This window comes from Caretta caretta, chromosome 13, assembly GCF_965140235.1.
Source record: "Caretta caretta isolate rCarCar2 chromosome 13, rCarCar1.hap1, whole genome shotgun sequence".
Taxonomy (NCBI): domain Eukaryota; kingdom Metazoa; phylum Chordata; order Testudines; family Cheloniidae; genus Caretta; species Caretta caretta.
Genome location: NC_134218.1, coordinates 26172861 through 26189375, shown reverse-complemented (window position 1 = coordinate 26189375; position 16515 = coordinate 26172861). Strand labels below are relative to the sequence as shown.

The 16515-nt window shown below is 47.8% G+C and overlaps 1 protein-coding gene across 1 annotated transcript; it reads right to left on the bottom strand.

Annotated features, from left to right (window-relative positions):
• Positions 1-819: 819 nt before the first annotated feature.
• On the bottom strand, positions 820-13354 carry RAB5IF (RAB5 interacting factor). Its single transcript, XM_048820099.2, has 4 exons — positions 13155-13354; positions 7217-7320; positions 4394-4523; positions 820-2715 (listed from the first exon to the last, which is right to left on the bottom strand). The coding sequence occupies exons 1-4, from the start codon at positions 13287-13289 to the stop codon at positions 2674-2676; spliced, it is 411 nt and encodes a 136-aa protein (XP_048676056.1). The 5' UTR covers positions 13290-13354; the 3' UTR covers positions 820-2673.
• Positions 13355-16515: the final 3161 nt, after the last annotated feature.

The window sequence follows — 16515 nt, the reverse complement described above, 5'->3', positions numbered from 1 at the left end:
TCAATCATGGTTGTATTTTTGCACATCATGTTTCTGTATCTATTTCACTTTGAAAAGTCAAACCAGAAGACTTCATAAAAATCCCTTCCTATGTTTACCTCACTTTTACCATGAGCATTCACTGGCCAGTTCTTGGGTGTTCCAAAGTCAGTTGCCATGTAAGGATAATAGCATGGCTCTACCTCACTGGGGTGTTGTGAGGATACATACACTAGAGACTGGGAGGTGCTCTAGTACCAAAGTGATGGGGGCCAGATGAAGTACTTCAGATCTCACTCAGTCCAACAGCAAGGTAAGGAGATGGGCAGAGTCATTCTCTCCAGCTCCTATCTTCTCCACTCAGGATGATAAAAAGGGACAGTTCATGGGTCAACAATAGCTATGCACCAATTTACACTTCGCAAGTTTTACAGCAATGCACCGAGTCACAAAGAAAATGCACAAACCTGGGGCAAACTTACAGAGAACCCAGCCTGCAGGGCTCCCACAGCGCTTCTGTGCCCAGCTCCAAAGCGCCACCAGAGCTTGCCAACCACAGCACAAGAACCGGTATGCTACAGGGATGCAAGGCTTGCAGTGAGGGAAGTGGTCAGTTCTCGTTTCATTACCAGTGAAGATGAGCTTTTAAATCCCAGCGGCTGCCTTGCCCCTCTGGAGGGTATATGTCGACACAGATCTGAGACACAGATCCAAGAGACAAATTATACACCATGGGCTCCAGATCAAGATTAGTGGTCACAAAACAGGGTATTAAAAAAGCCCCATGCTCCCAACATTCTGTAATACTCAGAAGACAGAGGATAGAAGCCACACAACTGGTTAGTCAGGTGACATTATTTAATAGATTGCTTTCAAGTATACAATGGTTTATTTTATTGATGGGTGGGGATAATTAAGGAAACGCACAAACTGATGATAGCAAAGAATAACTTAAAACTAGTGGACAGGTCATTTCTCAAAGGAAATTAATGCTTACAGCTGAGGAGGAGAAAATCATAGCAGGGTTTAAATCTTACACACACAAGAGAGCAGCATGTTTAGGAGTCTGCATGAGATCATTCACTTTTTAAGCTGGCAACTCAGACTGCAATAGCAGCAAGCCTCAGCTCCTCTTTTTCCACAGCTCGCAGGGACCTAGTAGTTAACCATCTCTCCCTTCCCAAAGTAGATATCCTCCCTATTAAAGTTTGGGGGGAAATGCATGGGAAACTTTCCTACTTTCTGCACTGAAAACTGTTATTTAGGTGCCTAACTTTATATGCAAACATAAGAATTCTGGGCTCTTGAGCTTTCAGAAGAGAGGGACAAGGAAACAATGTAGGATTTCAACAAGAGAATATTAAAAGTAGGTCAAGTTCTCATCATAAGGCAATCTTGGTACAAACCTTCCCCAAGTTTATGTGAACTATAGGTTAGAACAGCAGGGATGATTCTACAACCAAACCACATGGTGGCACTGCTTCCTGGAGATAACTGCGTAGGCAGCACTGTGCATGTTACTGCTGTCAATACAAGTTGTGAAAAGATATATACTTAAGCATTTTAGAGAAGTAAACAGCCCCCAGCTTACCTCTATGGCAACACTCAGGAGTAGCTCTAAACTGACGGGATAGCTCAGCAATATCTGGTTTAGATGGTGCTTTGCTCAGTATCATGAAGAGATCAACACTGAAATCTGGAGGCCATCTGCTCCTGGGAAAATGCCTCTTTTAAAAGAGTCCATAATTCTGCATCTATGACATTAGCTGCCTCAATTGTACTTATTTTTAGTCTCCTGCATTTGTCAATAAACAGAATTTGAACCCCGTTAACTTATATATACACCATAGAAAAAAATTAAGATTTTAAGCAGTTAAACTCAGACATTTAAAAGTATGCCTCTGGAATTATTTTGTCCGTCTAGACTACTGAACTCTGAGGTAGGCTCCGGGAACGGAGTTAGTAGCCCTCTGGGCTAGCAGAAACATGATGAAGGTCCTAAACATGATGAACACTGTTTACAAGTTAAACATTCCCAAAGCAGATGACTAACTCTCCCCAGCAAAATTATTTAAAAAATCCATGTTTTTAGCCAAGAGCATTTGAAAATTCTGGTGAACAAATGATTCTTAATTTAAAAAATATGGTAACAATAGTCATTTTACTCAAATAAATCACATCTTTAATTATCTTCAAAGAAGCCAAGGGCAATCATTGAACTCCATGTACTACTTGAATGCTGCAGTGTTCTCCACTGAAAGTAACTTAGTGACTGCTGTTTTAAAACTATGTCTGAAGGACAACAATGGAAGACAAGTCACAATTTAATGACAGATTTCATCCAGAGGGTGAGGTAACTTACACAAATTAAATTAATAGATTCACCCTTTAGCACACAGGAGGTTGTTACAGTTATTGAATAAAGTCATGGAAAAAGTTCAAAAGCTGAATAGTCTTGAACGGCTTTCAAAAATTGTGATGGCTTTTTAAAAAGTTCCAATAAGCAACACTTGTATAAAATCAAGACGGACTGGCTTCTCTGTTAGGGGAGCTGGGGCTGTTCCAGGCTCCTCGGACCACTGGTACAAAAAGGTGGCTGATTTTCATCTCCCACCAGTCCATTACAGGCTCTGATTTATTAAAATGTTCCTGGATTTATTGAAGACCGGAATGGGAGGCAAGGGCTGCAGGCTGTCAGTCGTAGTGGATGGCAGTGTAAAAGATTATCCAAACAACCTGAAGAGGGGACAAACAAGGAGAGAAAGTGAAGGTTAATCAAGCCCCTGTGGAAAAGTTTCAAACATTTACTGCCCTCCCTCTTATCACAAAAAAGGATGAATTTTTCCATGAGCCCTGCTAGTACTGTGAGTGGTGCTAAAGGCACAACCACAAACAGAATCCAAGCTGCAACTTCATGGGGCGAGTCATTTTTACCATCAAAAATCCCTCACTGTTCTCAACAAGAGGCCACTTTACTTGACAGGAAACTCAATTTCAACTTTGGGGCCACTGCAGACAGCTATAAGGAATGTCACATACCACAGACAAGTGCAGTCTGCCATCTGATTGGCTTGCCCCAGACTGAAGTGCCACCAAAGAATCTATGCAGCTTCAAAACAGCCGCAAATGGGATCACAGGTCCTTTTTTTTTTTTTTTTTTTTGGGGGGGGGGGGGGGGCGGGTGAGGGGGGGGAGAGGTGCACAGAAGAAAAATTTTAAAGGTGCAGTATTACCGAGTCATAGCAAAGACCCTGAAAGATAAGAGCAGTGAATTCAATATAACACATGCCAATGCTCTAGATTACACCCTGATGGAAATGGGGAGCAGATTTTAAAAATAAAGTTGCACTGCCATCATCATAGAACCACAGGGTTAGAAGGGTCTAGTAAACCCCCCTGCCAAGATGCAGGATTTGTTGTGTCTATACCATCCAAGACAGATGGCTACCCAGCCTCCTTTTGAAAACCTCCAATGGAAGAGCTTCCACAACCTCCCCAGACAGTCTGTTCCATTGTCCTACTGTTCTTACAGTTAGGAAATGTTTCTTGAGATTTAATCTAAATCTGCTGTGGTTTGAACCCATTGCCTCTTGTCCTGCCCTCTGTGGCAAGAACAACTTTTCTCCATCTTTTTTATGGCAGCCTTTCAAGTATTTGAGGACCCCTACTAGGTCCCCCCTTAATCTCCTTTTCCATACTAAAGATACCTAGTTCCTACAGCCTTTGCTCATATGGCTGGCATTCTATCCCTATGGCTGGCATTCCATCCCTTTGATCTTTGCTGCTCACCTCTGGATCCTTTCCAGTTTCTCTACATTCTTTCTATATACTGGTGACCAAAACTGGACACAGTACTCCAGCCGAGGCCTAACCAGCACTGAGTAGAGCAGTATTATCACCTCCTGTGACTTGCAACCTAAAATTGCATTTGCTTCTTTTGCAACAGCATCACATTGCTGACTCGTGTTGAGGTTGTGATCCACCACAATCCCCAGATCCTTCTCAGCAGTGCTGCCGCCAAGCCAGTTATCCTTCTGTATTTGTGCATTGGGTTTTTCTTCCTTAAGCGTAACACCTTCCATTTCTTTGTTGGATTCATTTTGTCGTCTACAGTCCAGTTTTACAATTTATCAAGATCCCTCTGAATTTTAACTCTATCCTCCAAAGTGTTGGCAACCTCCCCTAGCTTTGTGTCACCTGTATGCTGGAGAGGGGGAACACTAAGAATAAACTGACCTTACAACTGCTAACGTGCAGCCTTTCCCCTTGCTGTGAAGTTTCTGCCCCTTATCCCTCCCTTACCTAGGATTCCATGGTGCGTTCCTACTCACTCACATCTCATCTCATCACTACTACTCCACAGGCAGTAACTGGAACAACTGGAAAGGAAGCGGGGAGGAAGGGAGGGAATTACCAAAAACAGTGCAAACGATGTCATGAATCCTTCTTTCGTTAACTCCCATGTGCCTCCATACTCCTCCTCGTCTATCTGCTGAAAGCTACTAAAATAGAGGTATAGGACGCCAGCGTTGATCAGGCAGAATCTGGGGACAAAGATATTACAGGATAAAACCGTCTAATGATCTAATCAACATTACAGCCAAGGAGTAGGATGTTCTCCTCCTGTCCCCAGCTTGCTAGAGGCTCCAGTTCAAATTCTTCCGCCTTCTGGAAAGAAAGCATACAAGAGCGGATTCTCTCCAGTGCAGGGAATGTTAACTCTACCCACTTTTTCCCCAGCCTGTCAAGTGCTGGATCTACAAGTACATGTACAGTCTGGCTTCATATAGTTGAAGCAGGGAACAAGTTCTTATCCAAACCTAAGATTACCACCATCACACACTGACAGTAGAGCACAGATTTGTGGCCCTAGAGGCAGGGATTGGTACTTAAATGCTCAGGAGATCACCAGCATAAAAGCTAAAACCCAAGGACTTAAATACACTATCAGCCTCTCTGTCTTAGCACCAGTTGAGTTTAGTAAAGTAAACCCAAGCCTAACAGAACTCATCTCACCCTAAAACACCCAGGGCCCAACCTGCTGTTTTCCTGGAACCGCACTTTATTGCCTCCTAAGCTAGTGTGAAGGGGGTCCCTACAGCCAGGTACAGCACGGAGACAGGCATGGACAGGCCAGAGGGGGGATCTGATGTGGCCTGGGCACATTCTGTGCTTCTGGCAAGCGCTAAGGGCCACCACAGCTAGGGTGTAACTTCGGGCAACCATCACCCTGTCCCAGAGATCACACAAGCTCCAGTGCAGAGTTAAATCTGGCCTCAAGAGACTCAGGATTGGGATAACCTGGGAAGTGAAAACTTGCCTTCAAACAGTGCACTTCTTGCAAGAAAAGTTGTGTGGGATGAAAGGATAAGGGTGGAAAAAGACTGGAGCTCTGTGCCAGATACACTCGGGACTCTTGCCTTCCATGTTGCTCTTAAAAGAGAACATGCACAACATTTGCCAGAGAACCTACAATAATCGTAGTTGCATTAAATGTTTCTGGCACATTAAGAAACTGTTAAACACAAGCTCCCCAGTGTGGAAGATTCCACTGTTCACCAAATATCAGCTTCAGTTACTTTTATAACCTTCCACACGAACTCATTTACACAAACAGATGGAAGACACACTAAACTAGTAAGTGAACAGAAGCAAGAACACAGTGTATTTCTCATCTATTGTAACTGTAGTTTAGTTTTAACTATTTATAACAGGGACTGAAAAAAACAGTTCAGTGGTTAATATAAAGCTTTCCCTGGGGCTCTTACCCCTCAATTTCTGCAGAATTTAAGTAAATTTCCAGTAAAACAAAGTGTTTCTAGCCCTAAGAGTTGTGAAGATGATCTTCAAGATGCAAAACAATGTAGCATTTTCTTCCGGAGTCTGCAAACAGCCTCAATGTCTCTGCTGCTCAGAGCTTTCCCATGCGGTTTCACAATGGTATTAACAAGACTAGTCAGGTTCAGTGCTACTGTTATGAACCATGTGAGCAACAATGCAACTCTCCAAAATTGTATCAATGTCACACTGCTGCTGCTGGGAAAAATACGAGCACCAGCAGAAGCAGGAACTGGAGAAGACCGACCCACCCACGCCCTGCCCCATGGTCAAAAACAGTCTGAAAGTGTAGAGAACCAGAGACTACCTTCTCTCCCCCTTGCCTTCTTGCAGCACCTAAGATGTGCTGAGAGAGGGGAGGAGACAGAAAACTTCCCTTCCAGCACCTAGAGGGGAGTAAAGCTAAGTTTTCAAGACATCAACTAGTCACAGGCAGATAGAAATACGGAGTCCCCCATCAGAACTGAGGGACAGCACCCCATATGAAATCCCAGTACTACCCCGCTTCAACACCTAGAGCACCGCCCCTGGTGCCCCTCCCATCTTCTGCATTTACTTCTGTCTAGCAGGCTTTGTCCTTTAACTCATAGGTGGCTGGTAAACTTTCCAAACCCTGTTATAACATTTTTAATTAATTAGTGTGCTCACTATAACACTGTGATATCTTTGCTAAAAAGGGAACAAGGATCCCATACATCTAGCCAGATTACAGGTTTTACTATATATATGCATGGATATAATTTTTCTTTTTAAAAAAAGTTAATTTTCAATGCCCCTTCCCCTTACAATGATATTGAAGGTACACGTTTTGGTAAAATAGTATCTCTCATGAGAGAACAGCAGAAGACCCCCAAGAATGATGTTTTGCTTGTTACAATTTACATTTTCTACTGTTTTGGAGACACTTCTTTTATTTCAAAAGGAATAAACACCCTTTGTGGGATTGTACAGAACACATTGTACAACAAGGGTACTCAACTGGATGCTGCAAACAATTATCGGGGTCGTAACCACCCTGCCTTTCCCATACGGGTCCCAGTTACACGGGACAGGGGGTCCCAGTATGGGGAAAAGTCATCATGGTATGGAAAATATTCAGAATCACTGCTCTAAAAGACAGAAGTTGGACATTTCTCCAGTAATTCCGAGAGGTTTTTAAAGCAAAAAAAGAACTATTTAGAATGGGGGATGGAGGGAAAGAGTTACAGGTACCAATTGGCTCATGAGGTCACATGATTTATCCTTTGGACTATGAAACAGTATTTAAAGGAAATGTCAGACTTTAACGCATTTCCAGCACCCCATTGCTTTGCTGTTTTAAAATGGCCTAGAGTTATTGTGACCGCCACATCTGAAAAAAAAAAAAGATACATGTCAGATAAGAGGAAAGAAACCTTACATTGCTATTCCCACAAATCCCTTCAGCGGAACTACGCCCCAGATGACTCCCAAAATAACTGCAATGATCTGTCGGAACCAGTAGATCACGTCTAAAAACTCATCCTGAAGAGAGAGAAAAAACAGCAAAGTTTGATATCTCACATATAATATCTAGTTTAGATAAAACATTTATAAGAACCCCTCATGCAACTAACTTGGAAAAAATCAAGGCACTGAACACAGATTGCTTTTCAAAAGAAAAAATATTTTAAGAAACTATAAAGTATCTGAAAGTATCTAATGGCAATAGACGGATCCCCCCCACCCCCTTTTCTAAGTTCTGGCTTCAGTTTACAGTTCTCCCACTAGTGGGACACACAGAGAACAGATATTTAGTCCATTTGTTTTAGAATTAGATACTAAAAATGTTCATAGCTCCAACTTTTCAGCTATTTATATTCTTTACCACTTGTAAAAGCCTACATCATTCTTGAATTCTTTCCCATCACCCACAAACAACTGTTGCCAGCAAATCAGCACTCTCAAGCAACCACAAATGACAAACAGGTGTGTATGAATCATGGAGATAAAAAAACCATCATCAGCAAGGAAAGATTTTGATTTTGAGTCTCCATGGGACTGTTAAAAAAAAAGGGGGGGGGAAATCAGTTATGAAAAAAGCACTGTTTAAAATTCAATTCTATTCCAAAGAGACTAAAAATGGCACCTACCGGTACCGAAAACTGCATCCCATGTCTGTATTCAGAGTCATAGCTGAGTGACAGTAATGTGTAACTTTCTATTCCTGTTCTCCTTGTAGACTTCATGAAGCTATGAATGCTTGTATCCTATTCTGCCACATGCTTCAAATCAAAATTCAATTCTGCTCTCAAATACACCTTTGCAACTTCACTAAAGACAGGATGCACTACCATAACTTAATAAAAATTCTGTAGGCCAAATTCTGTCCTATGGGGTTGTAAAAGGTAGTTTGGGTTTCCACACTTCCCAGCATCTCAACTTGTTTGAAGCCAATTAGGCGAAATAATGCAGTAACATCCTCTCTCCATGCACTGATATTATACTGAAGTCAATTTTTCCAAAAAGCTCAATATTTCTTATTTGAATGATGCAATCTTCATAATCAATTCACCTTCTATCATGTTCAGAGTATTTTTTTTTTAAAAGAAACATTTGCACACAGAAGAAAGATGCTCAGGTGACTCAACCGTGGCAGCATCCTCAGGAGCTCTAATGATTCCTTTGCCATGTTGGCAGTGGCACCTCAGAGAAGGCCTTTTATGTGCACGATGACGGACAGCACTGAAAACTCAAGCCATTGCCCTGCTGACTGCGCTGTTACCACAAAGCGCTCCGAGTCACAGCTTGTTTATAGCAAGAAATGCAAAAATGTCACAATTCTAGCTAAAAATCACAGCCCACATTCTTCCAAATGTATTGTTATTTTTTTTAAATTGCTAAAAAAAGTATCTGATTCAAATAGAAAAAATACTGATTTTTAATATAAAATGATACTAAGGCTTATTTTAATAGGAATGGGTAACATGCCTAAATTACATGGTTTTACAGGTTTTCTGTCATCTCCATATACAACTTTACAAAAACAGAAAATAACTGCTCTCGGAGTTACAGCGGCAGCCCTGTATTATTTACGCTCTGCTCCCATTTGGAAGATCACAGCTCTGACTCTGCAAACACATATGCATGAACTTAATTTACACATGCAAGTAGTCCCAGTGACTTCAGCGGAACAATTTATGGTATATGTATCCATTTTGCAGAATCCAGGCCTTAATGTGTTGTTTTAATGAAAGCTTAATGAAAGAAAACCACAACCAATTATTGAGCAGTCATGACATTTATAATTGAAAAAAATTGCAGAAGAGTTAAGCCATGACAGCATGACAGACACTCTGGCAGCATCAATTTAGCAGGTCTAGCGAAGACAAGCTCAGTTGATGAAAGAACGCTCTCCCATCAATTTCTGTATTCCACCTCAATGAGAGGCGGAAGCAATATCGGCGGGAGAGCATCTCCCCTCGACATAGTGTAGTGTGAACCCTGCAGTAAGTAGATCTAAGCTGCGTCAATTGAGTCACGCTACTAACATAACACAAATTGCGCAGCTTAGATTGACCGGCAGTGGTAGTGTAGACCTGCCCTCAGCCTCACCAGTTACGCTGTGCTACTCCCCAAATAGCCCACCTGGATGACCATCATCTTACAAGAGATAATTAAAGGAAACATCCAAATGTTTATTCCTAGTTTTGATTTTTGGATTGTGCAGGTAGAAATCTGATTTAAATTTAAAAACAGAGTCAATAAGCTGAATCCTGCTCTTAGGGCTTGTCTACACTACCCGCCGGTTTGGCAGACAGCGATTGATCCAGCAGGGGTCAATCTAAAATCGACTGCGGAGCACTCTCCTGTCAACTCCGGTACTCCACCAGAATGAGGAGCGCAAGTGGAGTCGATGGGAGAGCGTCAGCTGTCAACTTACCGCAGTGAAGACACTGTGGTAAGTAGATTTAAGTACGTCGACTTCAGCTACGCTATTCACGTAGCTGAAGTTGCATATCTTAGATAGACCCCACGCGGTAGCGTAGACAAGCCCTTAGTTATCTTTGTATAAGCCAGAGTCCACTGTGGTCAGTGTAGTTACTCTGGATTTATACTGGTGTAACAGAGCAGACTTTGGTCCTCTATAAATACGTAAGTTGTAGAACTCACACTGAACATTTGTAACCAGTTACATGCTAAGATCTGAACAACAGGAGCAAATAACCCTTTTAAACCAGTAGTCTAAACAAATGATTGACATAAAAGGGGTAACTGCACTGAGAATATGGAGTTGTATTCACTTGGGACACTCACAAGGTGACAGTAAGACTAGCCTGACGTACAGACAGAGCGTGAAGCAAAAGGAAGCTGGAGATCTACTTATATCACCGCCATAGTATCTGAGCACCTCACAGATAATAAGTTCATTCTCACAGCACTCCTGTGAGGTAGGAAGGTATTACTCTCATTTACTACAGATAGGGAATTAACGCAGAGAAGGATTAAATGACTTGTTTTACATAAAATTACAGGGGAACTGTCTATTTCTGTAGTAAAGGTGATATATATGACCAAATGAAACTCACCTAGCCTTAGGTCTGGTCTACAGTTTAAAAATTTGCCAGTACAGCTATGCCAGTCAGGAGTGCAACTTTTTCACCACTTCAACTGACATAGCTATATCCTAATGTAGACACAGTCCTACCAGCAAAGAAGCCCTTTTGCCTGTACAGACCACCCTGTTCAGGTAACTGGTTTAAGCTATACTGACAAAGCAACTTTTCCTAGTACATGCCATCTCTCCACTAGCAGGGTTTGCCAATATTCCACTACTGCAGCAAGCATTTTTAAGCCAAGACAAGTCTACCGCAAGCACTAGTGCAAAGGTGGGCAAACTACGGCCCGCGGGACCATTCTGCCCGGCCCCTGAGCCCCTTGCTGGGGAGGCTAGCCCCTGGCCGCCCCGCCGCCCCCCCGGCCGCCCCCCCCACGTCATGCCGCTGCACAGGCAGCGCTCTGGCCTGCCGCTCCTGTCCGGCAGTGCAGCGGTGTGGCTGGCTCCAGCATGGTAAGGGGGTGGGGAGCGGGGTCCCCAGGGGTAGTTGGATGGGGCAGAGGTTCTGGGACAGGGGGCGGGCAGTCAGGGAACAGGGGGAGTTGGATAGGGGGTGGCGTCCCGGGGGCGGGGATAGGGGACGGGGATGGCAGTCAGGGGACAGGGAGCAGGGGGGGTTAGGGAGGGGGTAGGGTCCCAGGGGCAGCTGGGGGGGGGTCCTGGGACGGGGCAGTCAGGGTTCAAGGAGCAGGGGGGGTAGATGGGTCAGGGGTTCTGAGGGGGGCAGGAAGTGGAAGGGGGTGGATAGGGGGCAGGGGCCAGGCTGTTTGGGGAGGCACAGCCTTCCCTACCCAGCCCTCCATACAGTTGCGCAATCCCGATGTGGCCCTTGTGCCAAAAAGTTTGTCCACCCCTGCACTAGAGGCTACATCTATGCTAGAAGTTTTCTGAAATCCACCCTCTGTTCTTTTAGCACTGCTGTAGCATTATCAGCACCAGTAGGAGGGCCAGTGTAGACTAGCCACTGACATTTTTTTTTTTACTAACATTGCATGCTTCAGAACTAGTCTAGACCACCATGCAATACTTAACACGTTCCCACATATGCCTCTCGTTGTGAAAGAGACATGGTGGGAGAGGTAATATCTTTTATTGAAAGATTTATTGCAACTTCTGTTGGTGAGAGAGACAAACTTTCAAGCCTCACAGAGTTCTTCTTCTTGTCTCTCTTACCAACGGAAGTTGGTTCAATAAAAGATCTTACCTCACCCACCCTCTCTCTCTAATATCATAGGACTGATATGGCTACGACTACATCTCATTACAACAGACGTGTATGGAGAGATTTTCTTTTAACAATTTCCTTCCTTCCCTTTTTATGCATGCAAAACATGAGATTGCTTGTATGTGTGTGATGTTAGGTGCCCTATTCAGTAAGCATCCTCTACCTGCTTCTAGATCATTCTAAAATCTCAGCTTCCTCCCAGCTCACACCATTCATCAGACATGGCTCACTGATACAGGTAAGGACAGGTCTACACTTAAAATGGTGCAGCTGTGCCACTGTAGTGTTTCAGTGAAGATGCTGCTATGCCAATGGCAGAGCTTCTCCTGTCAACATAGTTAATCCACCTCCATGAGAGGTGGTAGCTATGTGGACAAAAGCCCTCCTGTCGACAGCGCTGGTTAGGTTGGTATAACTGCATCATTCAGGGCTGTGGACTTTTCACACCTCTGAGCAACGTAGTTATACCAATATAAGCTCAAAGCATAGACCCGGCCTAAATGAGCACAAATTAATTCATAGTGTCCTAAAGAGCAGGGTCGGTTGGAAAATGCCTTTAGCTGCTTCCATGGGAAGTTTTATAGCTCTAATTATTAAAGAAAAGTTACAAAATCAGCACATAGACTGTCTCCAACACAGAGCACTGCAATTTCACCCCAATGTCTCTGTGCCTTCGTCTCACTGGGAAGAAATGACTAGTCTGATTTCTGAAAAATACTCAAAACAGAGTTTCTGAGGATGTGCCAAAAAAAACGCCAGATTAAAAAAAAAAAAAGGCTTCCCCAGCTCATGGGGCTACAAGTATCCTCAACCCACCCAGCGCCCACGGACGACCCCCAGCGGGAGGCGGCAGCAGGCCCCCCCCCCCCGCGTCCACGGGCGACCCCCAGCGGGAGGCGGCAGCAGGCCCCCCCCCCCCCCCGCGTCCACGGGCGACCCCCAGCGGGAGGCGGCAGCAGGCCCCCCCCTCAACCCCGCCCAGCGCCCACGGGCGACCCCCAGCGGGCGGCGGCAGCAGGCCCCCCCTCCCCTCAACCCGCCCAGCGCCCACGGGCGACCCCCAGCGGGCGGCGGTAGCAGCCCCCCCCTCCCCTCAACCCGCCCAGCGCCCACGGGCGACCCCCAGCGGGCGGCGGCAGCAGCCCCCCCCCCCTCCCCTCAACCCGCCCAGCGCCCACGGGCGACCCCCAGCGGGCGGCGGCAGCAGCCCCCCCCCCCTCCCCTCAACCCGCCCAGCGCCCACGGGCGGCGCCCACGGGCGACCCCCGCGGGCGGCAGCAGCAGCCCCCCCCCCTCCCCTCAACCCGCCCAGCGCCCACGGGCGACCCCCAGCGGGCGGCGGCAGCAGCCCCCCCCCCTCCCCTCCCCTCCCCTCCCCTCCCCTCAACCCGCCCAGCGCCCACGGGCGACCCCCAGCGGGCGGCGGCGGCGGCAGCAGCCCCCCCCAACCCGCCCAGCGCCCGTGGGGAGACGAGCACCGCCCCCTCTCTCCCCGCCCAGCCAGGCCGGGCCACCCCGCGCGGGCCCCGGCCGCACCTTGTCCTCCCAGGCGGAGTCACTCCGCAGCGCCTTGCCCCACACCGAGCCGCGCAGCGCGCCGCCGCCGTTGGCCACCAGGTGCTGCTGCGGGTGCGACGGCGGCGGCTCTTCCTTCCGCCGGGCGCCGCTCATCTTCCCCAGGCCCCACCACAGGCCGCCCCGCCACCCTCAGGCCCCGCGGTCACTGCAAGGGAAGCAGCGCACGTGACGGCCGGCTTTTGGGCTCAGCCAATCACACCAATCCCTGCCGGGGAGGGGAGGGGCGGGGCTGAAGCCGGACCGCCCCCTGTCGCACGATGGGGAGGGGCCGTCTCCTTCCCTACGGCAAGAGGGAGGGGTCATTCTGAAAAGCGTTGCTGCTATTCCCTGGAGGGTGGGACCTGAGAGACCTGGAAAGAGGAGCTGCAGAATGGGGCGGGGCTTCGGGAAAGAGCGGAGGGGGCCTTCTGCCAGAGGGAGGAGGGGAGCTACAGGGGCATAAGGGGCAGATCATAGAATATAATCATAGAATAGGGACCATAGGAGGTCATCTAGTCCAACCCCCTTCTCAAAGCAGGACCAGTCCCCAATTTTTGCCCCACCTTCCTAAATGGCCCCCTCAAGGATTGAACTCACAACCCTGGGTTTAGCAGGCCAATGCTCAAACCACTGAGCCCACAGTCCCTCCTGAAAGAAAAGGAGTACTTGTGGCACCTTAGAGACTAACCAATTTATTTGAGCATGAGCTTTCGTGAGCTACAGCTCACTTCATCAGATGTTTACCGTGGAAACTGCAGCAGACTTTATATACACACAGAGAATATGAAACAATACCTCCTCCCACCCCACTGTCCTGCTGGTAAAGTGGGGTGGGAGGAGGTATTGTTTCATATTCTCTGTGTGTATATAAAGTCTGCTGCAGTTTCCACGGTAAACATCTGATGAAGTGAGCTGTAGCTCACGAAAGCTCATGCTCAAATAAATTGGTTAGTCTCTAAGGTGCCACAAGTACTCCTTTTCTTTTTGCGAATACAGACTAACACGGCTGTTCCTCTGAGTCCCTCCTGAGCTTCCCATGCTCTCTGATCCCTCCAGGGGAGCTGTACTCCACACTGGGGAGCTGCCCCCTCTGGGGTGGGGCGTAGCCGCACGTTAACCCCCCACAGCAGCTTCTCAGATCACTACTACCTCTGCCAGCCTCTAGCGCCTCCCCTCCCCTCCAAGCCTCAATTCAGGTAAGAACAGAAGATGGGCCATACTGGGTCAGACCAACGGTCCTTCTAGCCCAGTATCCTGTCTTCTGACAGTGTCCAATGCCAGGTGCCCCAGAGGGAATGAACAGAACAGGTAATCATCTAGTGATCCATCCCCTGTTGCCCATTCCCAGCTTCTGGCAAACAGAGGCTAGGGACATAGGTGCCGACTCCGTGGGTGCTCTGGGGCTGGAGCACCCATGGGCAAAAATTAACCCAGGGCAGCCAAGCTCCCCACTCCTTGCCTCCTTCGCCCCCTCCCCCCTCCCCCCGCCAGCGTGCCATGTCCCCACTTCCCGCCATCTAACAGCTGTTTGGCAGTGCTTAGGACTTTCTGGGAGGGAGGTGGAGGAGCGGGGACACGGCATGCTCAGGGGAGCAGGTGAAGAGGCAGGGCAGGGGCAGGGACTTGGGAGAAGGGGGTGGAATGGGGGCAGGGTGGGGCAGGGACTTTGGGGAAGGGGTGGAATGGGGGTGGGGCGAAGGCAGTGCAGGGGCGGGAAGAGGCGGGGCAGGGACGGGGGTGGGGGTCAAGCACCCACTGGGCTAGGGTGACCAGATATCCCGATTTTATAGGGACAGTCCCAATATTTGGAGCTTTGTCTTATATAGGTGCCTATTACACCTCCACCCCATCCCGATTTCTCACACTTGCTGTCTGGTCACCCTACACCCGGCAGAGGGGAAGCTGGCACCTATGGCTAGGGACACCATCCTTGCCAATTCATAGACACCAACCGTCCCTCCCAACAGAGACCTTTTGTAAGGGGGTGCTCACAGGACAGGCAGCACCAGTCATTTGCCTGGGAGGTGGGGAGGAAGTATTTGTGAGAGATATGGCAATATCATTAAGAGATCATATTGAATTAAGTTTAAATAGCTTTGGGATCCATGGCATTATAAATGCAAAATTTATGTATTATTGTGGGATTGCACGTAAATTCCCTAGGGGAGACATGTGGCCAGTGTATACCTTGGGAAGTGTTCAGAGCTTCAAGGGACTGTTTTAAACAATGTGCCATGCAAGAGGGAACTTTTAGGAAAAACAAAATTAAGTGGCTTTCCTAGGAAATATCTGAGGGGAGGAAAATGCAAATTCTCACCTCCAGACCCAACCTTTTAAAGCTACGCCCTGAGAAGAGAACTACTGTCTGACTGATTACCTAGTCATGGTCCCTGATGATCAAAGACGATCAAAATTGGGTTGCCAGTTTTGGTTAGACGTATTTCTGGAGGTTTTATCACATGACATAATCTTTAATTAAAGATTAATCTTTAATTCTGGAGACTCCAGGACAATCCTGAAGAGTTGGCAACCCTATCAAAGACCCAAGCTATATAAAGGAAAGGTTAACCTATGCAGGAGCAGCAGGTTTGTATAATTTTTGGTGGTGCCCAGAATGGGTCCAAGTTCCATCCCGACACACACACACCTACCTAAGGCTCTGGGAGGGAGTTTGGGTGCTGGGTGCAGGCTCTGGGTTGGGGCAGGGGGTTGGGCTGTGGGAGGGGGTGCAGGGCATGGGGCAGTACCGGGGATGAGGAGTTTGGAGTGCAGCAGGCAGGCTACCCCAGGGCTGGGGGCCAGAGAGGACTCCCCCCAGCTCTCTCCCTGCTGGCAGCAGTGAGTTCTGAGGGGGAGAGGGTCCCCTCCCTGGCCCCCCCCAGCACGACACTCACCCAAGCCGCCCCAGGCTGCTGCTCAGGAGGTCCAGCCAGGATAACCCTTCCCCCGCCCCCGGAGTCAACTCGGAGTCGCCTGCTGGGGTGTGTGGGTGGCTGCCATGCGCCTCCTCCCCTCTTCCCTCCACAGGCGCCTCAGCCTGCCCCCAGCAGCGCTCCCTTGTAGCCGGCCGCAGCAGCGAGGGAGCACAGCGCGGAACTGTAGGGGGCAGATGCCCGCTGCCCCAGGCAGGCAGGGATACTCGGGGGAGGCACATGGGGGTGGCAGGCATGTGGGGGTGGCAGGCGAGGGCTGGGGAGTGACCCAGCCCTGAACACTGGTGGATCCGGGCCCCTTGGGCCCTGAATTTGCTGGAGCCCAGGCACCACGGGCCCATATAACTCGCCGCCCCTTAACTTATGCATATGTGTTCTTGTTCTGATAAAAAAGCATGCATCCGATG